This window comes from Amborella trichopoda, chromosome 11 (genome assembly GCF_054954075.1).
Source record: "Amborella trichopoda isolate Santa Cruz 75 chromosome 11, AtrichopodaSantaCruz75HAP2 v2.0, whole genome shotgun sequence".
Taxonomy (NCBI): domain Eukaryota; kingdom Viridiplantae; phylum Streptophyta; class Magnoliopsida; order Amborellales; family Amborellaceae; genus Amborella; species Amborella trichopoda.
In genome coordinates this window covers 38444672-38454646 of record NC_142346.1, presented here as the reverse complement: position 1 = coordinate 38454646, position 9975 = coordinate 38444672, and the positions used below count along the sequence as shown (strand labels likewise).

The following is a 9975-nucleotide window of genomic DNA, read 5'->3' as shown; positions in this document are numbered from 1 at the left end:
GTTTTGAGACTTAACATTCTCAGCTTGCCGGTTAAGGCTTGTTTCAATAGGAGAAATTGTCTTTAAAGCCTCAGTAGAATATCTGGTAGTAGGGTTTCTAATATTCCATACATGTCTTTCATTATCCTGGATCTTTTCATAATCATGTAATGGAAGGAAAATTATTAGCATAATTAGAACTGTAAGGATCAAACATCATGAATTTAGAAATGTAAGACTTTTCATCAGTAGCATAATTCTTGTCTTCCAATCCAGTAGGGATGATTTCAGAAGTTTCAAGTGTTTTTGGGTGTTGACTGCCATAAGTTACATAATAATCTCATTTTCCAGAACTTTCACCTAATAATCCAACTTTAGGATCGCCATCAATGAACCTTTGGTAAAGTTTTTGTTGAGAAGAAATTTTCTTTTTATTCTCTTCAACATCATTTTGATATTGGATGCAAGTAGGACAGTTACAATAATCAAACAAATTATGACCATCTGAGGTCTTTTGTTCATAAATAGGATTCCCATTTTTATCAAATGCAACAATTGGGACTTTTTCAAGTAATCCTTAAAATTGGGTAGGGAATATTTCTCTGGTTTGATTTTCAATATTGCTTGGGGACTGGAAACTTATTTGGACCATTCCATATGGCAACCTTGTCATTTTAGATTCAGACTGCATCACAGGTTGACTTTGGGTTTGTAAATTTTCATAATTCGTAACACATGAAGATGGAATTAACTCAAGCAACTGTTCCCTTAATATCTGTCTCAGGATGTAATGACATACAGGTTGGGAGTTATTATCAACTTTGATAAACAGGGCAGTGTTTTCACATTCAGGGGTTAAAGGTATAACAATATCAAAAGCATGATTCTTAAGCCTATACACCATTTGGTAATGGAGTGTGGCTACAGAAGCAGTTTCAATTTGTCTTTTGCCAGTAATTTGTAATTGAAATTTGAAAACAGAGCTCAAATGGGGGTCTCTGATAGGGATATTGAACTTAAGAAAGGAGGTAACAAAAATTGTGCCAGCATATAGGGTTGTTTGGATTGTTCCGATGCAATCATGCTGGTATTCCAGAAATCTGGTGTCTAACAATGCAATTCTATTTATTGCTTCCATTCCTTTCCGACCATGGAAGGTTGGGGCTAGTTTATGGCTCCAAAATGGATATGGGTATATCCTTCTTTAAGCCATTGGGGGAAAAGGTTTTTGGGGAGGCTAATGGTGATATATTGTTCAGCTTGATTGGCTGGGATATGGTGTTGGTCAAAAGAAGAGGTTTGAACATATTATTTGATGACTTCTTGATTCTTTTTTCCACAAAATTTTTTGATTTGTTTAGTCCAATTTAAGTTAGATTTATCATAAACATGATAATGATTAATTAATTGAGAACGAGTTTCAGAAAACTTTTATGGGGTATAGGTTATTTCAAAAAGGTGTTCTTGTTTTAAAAACATAAGTTCTAAATCTGGATCAGAGGAAGAAGTTGGGTCAAAAGAAGTATTTGAGATGGTTTCATCTGCCATTTTAAAGAATTTACAGAGTTGACTGTAATTGTAAAGCAAGGGTAGGTTAAGGCCAACTTTCTTGGGATGGTTTACAAAGTATGAACTCATTTCTAGGCCTTATTGCCATCTTCAGAGCTCCTTTAAAGTAAACCTAAGAAAGTATTTGATAATGAAATCATCATCAATAAAATTAACCTTTAATTTGTACTTTGTTTTCTGATGCGAGAGATCGTAGTCCTTCTAAAATAGCGGGGCCACCAAAAAGTTGAATGCCCTCGACATTACCCTCAAAGGGTGGCACTTTATGATCCCTATGACCATTGAAAATCCGTGCTCACAAGTTATAACCGTTGATCACCATCAAAATCAACGCCCTAACGGTCATGAATAAGGAGTGGGAATCAAGGAATCAACACCCGGTCTTATCATGTTCTGGCCGTTTCTCTTATTCGCTATCACCGTCGCTCTGTGGATCAATGGTGTTAAGCGTACATAACCCTATGGGCCTGTGGATCATGGTACGCGATCCCAATCTCAAGAACTAAAAAAAATGGCGCCTAATGTTTGAAGTTGGATTCCATTAAAACGCTCTCATTCCCCTTGCTTTTTTAGTGTCGCTGTCCCCTTTAAACCAACGCAGGGCCCCTCCTTTTCCATGGCGGGAACTTTTCAAACTCATTTTGCGGGGGAACCCCAACCCTAATTTCCCCCTTATAGCCACGCCCTCCTCCCCTCTTCTCTCTGCAATTCCCCCTCTCTCTCTCTCTCTCTCTCTCTGTGTCTCTTGATATTTCTTTGCAACTCTCTCTTTTAACCCTAGTACCAATCGAGACATCCCTTCTGCCAGGTTTAGATCAAAGGAATTTGAAGTTTCAGGCCAATTTCAGGCTAGAAATTTCTGGATCGATTCTACCTTTATACCCTAAAGCTTAGTTTTTAGGATTCGGTGAAGTGGAGATTCGTGATTGCAGGCCAAGCGTTTGCTCAAATTTCTTATATAGGGAGAAAGAGGTGATCTTGATATTGATCCGTTTGTTGCGTTTCTTCTCTGATTACAGAGATGTATGTGGTTAAGAGAGATGGGAGGCAAGAGGCTGTCCACTTTGACAAGATCACTGCGAGGTTGAAGAAGCTGAGCTATGGCTTGAGCACTGAGCATTGTGAGCCTGTGCTTGTGGCTCAGAAGGTTTGCGCTGGTGTTTATAAGGGGGTAACAACAAGCCAGCTTGATGAGCTCGCTGCGGAAACTGCTGCTGCCATGACTGCATGTCATCCTGATTATGCATCAGTGAGTGATTTTTGCTGGTTTGATTTCCTTTTTTCTGAAGTTAAAATAGATGGTAGAGGTTGATATGGTTATTTGTGTTTGAAGGACAGGCTTTCTGGTCTTGATTGTGCTTTTTCTTTTTTCTATTTTCATGCCTGTTTTTCTGTTTTGATTTTATTGACTTGTTACAACCTGGTTTTGATGTTTGGGATCATTTCATTCACAGCGTTTATTGCTTTTGCTTGCCAATGTTTTTGTCAAATTTCATTTAAAATTTATGTTCTATCTTATTGCTGTATAAATAATTCATACTTAGCTTGTTTCTGCTGGTTTTGCCTATGGTTTACATATCAGGCTCTGGTTTGATATTTTTTGTGTCCATGCGTCACTTGTTCAGTCTCTCTCATCGGTGTGCCTTTTTTTTGGGGGACAATTCAGCTGTAGTTTTGAACTTGGTGCATACTGTTGCAACTGTGAACACCTGAATAATCAACCCAAGCTTAAGTCCTGCCGTTGCAATAGCTACAGGATGTGTGTGTGTGTTCTCTTTTTTTTTTCATTGGCCAGATGTTTACTTTCTGTGCTTGCAATCTCTCTCTCTCTCTCTCTCTCTCTCTCTCTCTCTCTCTCTCTCTCTCTCTCTGTCCCCCTTTTCATGTTCATTTTAGTTTTTTGGTTGGGTTTGGGCTTAACAAGTCATGAGTATAATTTTGGGATATGATCCAGTAAACAATAAATATGCAAACTCTCTCTTGTTTGACTCTATGATTTTAAATTTTCTCCTATTTACAAAGCAAACAAACTTTCTTTTTGCAGTGTTCAATGGCAGGATTCAAACATAGGGTGCAATATTTATGCGGTCAAGACATTAATGATCAAGACTGAGCTTGGATCCTAAAACTATAAGTTTAATCATGATTGAGTTTAAACGTAAGACATCTTTTATAGATGCTACAGCTCTACTGCTTCATCAAGCACTTGTTTGTGAAAACAAAAAGACATATGGAAAGGATGGTATTTCCAGTATGAATATTTCTTTAGGCTATTTTGCATTAAACATGAGCTCTTGGTGTTCTTGTTCTGTCTCAAGATGCAGATTTCATTTATTTAGCCTCTTTTCTTTTTGTGCTCTCTAGGGATTGTGAGATACATATCACCACAAATAGGTTGCTATTGGTTGTTCTTATTTTATTGGTCATTTCCTTCTTTTTCTTTGTTGTTATATTTTTCTAGGTTTTTTTTTTTGGTTTGCTCAGTGATTATTTATTGCTCTTTGATTGTTTCTAATGGTTATGAATGACATGGTCTGACATAGCCTTTGTTATTTGTTTAAGCTTGCTGCAAGGATCGTTATTTCAAACCTACACAAGAATACCAAGAAATCATTTTCAGAGACGTAAGTTTGGATGATCTGGCTCCTGTTTGATTACTTTTTGGGAGCATCCTCCTTTATTTTTATCAATTCATATTTGTTAAATTCCAGTTGTTTAGGTTTTATTGGACATTGATTTTTTTTGTTGCAGGATCAAAGAGATGTACAACCACTTTAATGCTAGATCAGGACAGAAAGCTCCATTGGTTGCTGATGATGTTTATGAAATAATCATGAAGGTAAGCAAGTTACAGAAGAGGTCTCACAATAAGTGATTGATTATTAAACATCAGGCAGTGGGTGCAATCTTGGCTTTTGCATGTCTTCTCTTAATTATGATGCGTCTTACATCTTGCTGTTTGGATTATGTCTAACTGCTGTTATTTATAGCTAGTTCATGATTGTGGCCTCTTTTGATTTATGGCTCTAGGCTTATTTTCTCTTTTGCTGTTTTCTTGAAACCCAATAAGCCACAATAGTGCTATTGTGTTTTGCCTTTGACTACATTTCTTTGGTGTTTGTTTATTCACTTATTTTTTCCAGAATGCTGCCCGACTGGATAGTGAGATTATCTATGATCGGGACTTTGACTATGATTATTTTGGGTTCAAAACTCTCGAGCGATCTTATCTTCTAAAAGTTCAAGGAAAGGTTGTTGAGAGGCCTCAACATATGTTGATGAGAGTAGCTGTTGGCATTCACAAGGAAGACATTGATTCTGCTCTAAGGACATATCATTTGATGTCTCAACGTTGGTTCACTCATGCTTCTCCAACCTTGTTCAATTCTGGGACACCTCGTCCCCAAGTATGGCTTTTTGAATTTTTTTCAATAATGAATAATATATTTTTATATTTACCTCTGTGTTTTCCGAATTGCATATATACTCCCTGTTACAAATGATTCCTCTTGTCAAACAACTTAATATTTTTATTTTCTTTTCTAATCAGTTAAGCAGCTGCTTTCTTGTGTGTATGAAAGAAGATAGCATTGAGGGTATATATGATACCCTCAAGGAGTGTGCTGTTATTAGCAAATCAGCAGGAGGCATTGGTGTTTCTGTCCATAATATTCGAGCTACTAGTAGCTACATTCGTGGTACAAATGGCACATCTAATGGGATAGTTCCAATGCTACGAGTGTTCAATGACACTGCTCGTTATGTCGATCAAGGGGGAGGCAAGAGGAAGGGTAATTTACTCGTTCTTGGTTTAATCGTATTTCTGATTCTTGATTTAGAGATATATGATAAAAGGGTTTCCTTTCTTTTGGATTTAGGTGCATTTTCTGTCTACCTTGAACCATGGCATGCTGATGTTTTTGAGTTTCTGGATTTGAGGAAGAATCATGGGAAGGTATTCTTTTAAGTCATTCTACTAACAAATTGGTGTGTGGGAATACAACCATTGTCAGCAAGTCTTTGTTTAAAACACAATTTTTTCAAAAGATCTCTGATCTTTTGAAATTCGCTAAGAACTTTGAGTTTCTTTTTTAAATAGAACCAATATAAATCAGTATTTTGTATTTTTTCAAGAAAATATAAAAGATATGGGGACTTATGGCCTCATTGAAGGTGTATGGCTCTTAATAGAGCAAAATGGTGGATCAGGATTTGTGTAATTGATCCCAATTAATTGGAAAGGCTTTGATGATGATGATCTTTTTTTCAATAAACTTTTCCCAAAAACTTCTTCCTTGTAACTTTATTTCATCATTAACTTAATATTATTGAATTTTGGTTTAAGATAAGCACATTAACAATGGGAATAAATTAAAATTATTGCTTTAACAAAAATTTTATGAAAGATTTCACCATTAAGTTCCCTAAAAACAAAGTGTACGAAAAAAATAAAAGGTATAGATTTTCCAAAAAATGAGAGAAAAAATAATGATATATCTCAAAATAATAGGGAGAGTTAGAAGATGAGTAACTCAATGAAAAAAATTGTTTTTCTTTAAACCTAGAGCATCCTTATAAAAAACAAGAGAGGTTCAATAATACTAGGCAATTAAGAATTCAGCATGAAATTTGAATTTGCTTGAGAATTTTGTTGTTTTAAATAAAACATAGAGAGGTTTGATTAATTTTCTATTTATATTTTTATATTTTTATTCAATTGGTATATGCAATGTAGCATTTGGATGGACCGCTATCTTACATATTTGGGCCCTTATATTTTGTTTTAGTTAATTGCAATCCCATGTTGAGGGTCTTTTTTTATTTTTTGAAAAATAATCATATACATTAGTTTATTGTTCTTTTATTTACTAATGTAGTTCTTGTGTTTAGCATTGTTGTCGTTATTTTATTTCATGCTCCCAATTAATCTATGATACATATTCAATTTTTAACTCCATTTTTTTTGAGCCAAATATAAAATATTCATGATTGTATAACTTACCTCTTTTTGGTGATTCATATTTTTGATACGATTTCTTTTTCAATTTTTTAAAATAAAACTTATTTATTGCTGATATTTTGATTTACGGATATATTATTATTCCTTGCTAACTATGAATACACATGCCTGAAGCATATTGAAGATTGCATATTTGCTTTTAGATATGCATTTGTTATTTGTGATTCTCACTCTACTTGGTGTCCTGATCTTATGTATTTATCATTTGCAGGAAGAAAACAGGGCAAGGGATCTCTTTTATGCACTTTGGGTGCCTGATCTCTTTATGAGAAGGGTCCAGGAAAATGGGGAATGGTCCTTGTTTTGTCCCAATGAAGCTACAGGTCTAGCTGATTGTTGGGGCGAGGAATTTGAAGAACTATACACTAGATATGAACGCGAGGTACTATTAATTATGGTATGAACATTGATATTCCTGATTGAGAGTGAAGTTTCTGACTTTTGTTGTTGGAAGCAGGGGAAAGAAAGAAAGGTTGTGAAGGCACAAAAACTTTGGTTTGCAATTTTGGAATCTCAGATAGAAACTGGAACACCATACATGCTTTTCAAGGTATCCTATCTTTCAGTTGTCCAATTCACTTGTTTTTGAGTTCTATTGGGCCATATTTTACCGCTGGATCCTTGTTACAGGATATGTGCAATAGAAAAAGCAACCAACAAAATTTGGGCACAATCAAGTGTTCGAATCTGTGTACTGAGGTTGTTGAATATACAAGTCCTACGGAAACTGCGGTGTGTAATTTGGCATCTATTGCACTGCCAAGATATGTGAGGGAAAACGTAAGATTTCTTGTTTCTCTGTAAACAGGAGAAATTGTTTCTCTGAAAACAAAAGAGCGAGAAGGAGTTGGTACTTGCCCCTACTTTATTGCTTAGTTGTTTATTAATCTTGCTGCTTTTATTGCAGGGGGTTCCCATAGAGTCACATCCTTCAAAGCTGGTTGGAAGCAGGGGATCTAAGAACAAATACTTTGATTTTGATAAGCTGGCAGAGGTATCTTACTTCTTTCCTTCTGTCCAACTGTGGTTTGTATTTGATTGGATTTTCTTTCTCTTTCTGTTTCTTTCTCATACTCGAGTCTTTGCCTAACAGATTGCTTTTGAATGACCTCCTCTTTTATTTGCTGAAGCAGGTTACTGCAATAGTTACTGCTAATCTCAACAAAATCATAGATGTCAACTTTTACCCTGTTGAAACTGCGAAAACCTCAAATTTGAGGCACAGGCCAATTGGAATAGGTGTGCAAGGTCTTGCAGACACTTTCATACTGCTTGGTATGCCATTTGATTCACCAGAGGTGAGAATAATTGCTATTTGTTCTATTGAACTATGGCAGTTCTTTTTATTGTGCATATGTTTGTCAAACATCGAATCACTTTACTGGCTTGTGCAGGCCCAGCAGCTGAATAAAGATATTTTTGAAACCATTTACTACCATGCCTTGAAAGCGTCTTCTGAACTTGCTGTGAAAGAGGGCCCTTACGAGACATATTTTGGGAGTCCTGTGAGCAAGGTTTGTCTTGATACTCTGAATCCTGCCAACCAAATGTATTTTGAAATCTAACAAATAAATAAACCTTATGTTTTTCTGCACTTTTTTATTTTTTTTATTGTTGTAGATAGTCTGAGAACAACTTGTACGCAGGGAATACTTCAACTTGACATGTGGGGTGTAAATCCATCCAACCGATGGGATTGGGCTGCTCTAAGGAACATGATTGCAAAGAATGGAGTGAGAAACTCCCTTCTTGTTGCTCCAATGCCCACGGCTTCTACTAGCCAGATTCTTGGAAATAACGAGTGTTTTGAACCTTACACCTCCAATATATACAGTCGAAGAGTTCTTAGGTATATTTTTTTCTTCTTTAACCCAAAAAAATTGAAACTTGCTTTACATGAGCAAAAACCATTTATAAGAAATGACTTTCCTTGCTTTTGCAGTGGTGAATTTGTCGTGGTGAACAAGCATCTTCTTCACGATTTAACGGAGATGGGTCTGTGGTCTCCTGCCCTAAAAAACAAAATAATTTATGAGAATGGTTCTGTCCAGAAAATCCCTGAAGTGCCAGATGATCTCAAGGCCATTTACAAGTAACTACTGGTCATTTCTATGTTTTTATTTGTATCCGGAAATGTAACTTTTAGGATGTTATCTTCTCTGAGAACTTATATGGAGATCTTATTTACAGGACTGTTTGGGAGATAAAGCAAAGGACTTTGGTGGACATGGCTGTTGATCGTGGTTGCTATATTGATCAGAGCCAGAGCTTGAACATCCATATGGACCAGCCCAATTTTGGGAAGCTCACTTCCTTGCACTTCTATGCCTGGTCCAAGGTAATAATCAGCTCATTTTTTAATGCTTACAATAATTGCTATTACTCGAAACCAATATAGGCCCCTTATATGTAGCCCTTATAATTCATGGGTTTTGGTCATGAGGGTACAGTCAATGCTTTGAACAGTGACGGTGATAGTGGGGCCTACCAGACATTGATTTGACTTTATGGTTTCCCCAATCTTTCTTCATCACAATTCAGTGCATCTATGGTGATCATAATTCCTACAAAAAAGTAATCTACTGGGTTTTGTATTTTCTCTTATTTGTAAAGATTTGCACTTCATTGAATGTTTGTTGGAATTTAAGGGCCTGAAAACTGGAATGTACTATTTGCGTTCTCGTGCTGCCGCGGATGCAATCAAGTTCACTGTGGATACCTCTCTTCTCAAGGTAATGGTGGCCTTAGGGTATAGTATTTGGTAATTCTGAAATCTGAAAGTTGTATCTTTTTACTTTAGTATGAACTGTAAGTTTTATGGATATACAGCAGGAAAGCCCCAAGCCTGCACGTGATGATGATGATGCGAAGATGGCACAAATGGTTTGTTCTTTGGAGAATATGGAAGAGTGCATGGCCTGCGGAAGTTAAAAAGAGATTTGGATTCTATTTCTCTCCTCAAATAGTATTTCTAAGTTTAAGGCCCTCCTCTTAAGGGAGAATACTTTTCTCCCTCAGCATCACTTGGAAATTTGTGACTCATAACATGTGCAGAGGTTGCCTCTAGTTTAGTCTGTGGCCTATTTTGTTTAATGAAATGTGTGATTGATATATTTCTTTAACTTGTGGGTTTAATGCACTTAAATTTTGTATATTCTAGACAATAATTTGAAAGTGAAGTCTTTGCTTACAAGTGGAGAGCCCACTTGCACCTGTTGGCTATTATTGACCCTAAGCAATCTCTCCATTGACTTTGAATCTACGATTTTCGAATGTTCAATCTAGTGTTTCTATTTCGATCCATAGATTTGAAGGACCTTTAAATTGTTTTATGTTTTTTGTTCAATGTTGATTTTTTGACCGATTAATGGGTACGATCTAGATTTTGATACTCATCTTGTGCTTGA

The 9975-nt window shown here is 36.1% G+C and overlaps 1 protein-coding gene across 2 annotated transcripts; it reads left to right on the top strand.

The window, feature by feature from the left end:
• Positions 1 to 2166: 2166 nt before the first annotated feature.
• Positions 2167 to 9761, top strand: LOC18436844 (ribonucleoside-diphosphate reductase large subunit). Of its 2 annotated transcripts, XM_006847066.4 has the most exons (17): positions 2167 to 2797; positions 4111 to 4172; positions 4300 to 4387; positions 4692 to 4955; positions 5099 to 5339; positions 5427 to 5503; positions 6780 to 6950; positions 7026 to 7118; positions 7199 to 7348; positions 7476 to 7562; positions 7702 to 7866; positions 7963 to 8082; positions 8215 to 8417; positions 8511 to 8660; positions 8759 to 8906; positions 9217 to 9300; positions 9398 to 9761. In XM_006847066.4, the coding sequence occupies exons 1-17, from the start codon at positions 2570 to 2572 to the stop codon at positions 9497 to 9499; spliced, it is 2433 nt and encodes an 810-aa protein (XP_006847129.1). In that variant the 5' UTR covers positions 2167 to 2569; the 3' UTR covers positions 9500 to 9761. The 2 variants fall into 2 exon arrangements, with proteins under 2 accessions (XP_006847129.1, XP_088707721.1); XM_088851595.1 differs by having other exon boundaries at positions 8215 to 8660.
• Positions 9762 to 9975: the final 214 nt, after the last annotated feature.

What these genes read in the sequence shown, in the direction of transcription:
- LOC18436844 (XM_088851595.1), top strand. Translation starts at nt 2,570, where the DNA reads ATGTATGTGGTTAAGAGAGATGGGAGGCAAGAGGCTGTCCACTTTGAC. An exon ending in GTCATCCTGATTATGCATCA is followed by an intron (nt 2,798 to 4,110) that starts GTGAGTGATTTT and finishes TATTTGTTTAAG; the next exon opens with CTTGCTGCAAGGATCGTTAT. An exon ending in CTGGGACACCTCGTCCCCAA is followed by an intron (nt 4,956 to 5,098) that starts GTATGGCTTTTT and finishes TTTTCTAATCAG; the next exon opens with TTAAGCAGCTGCTTTCTTGT.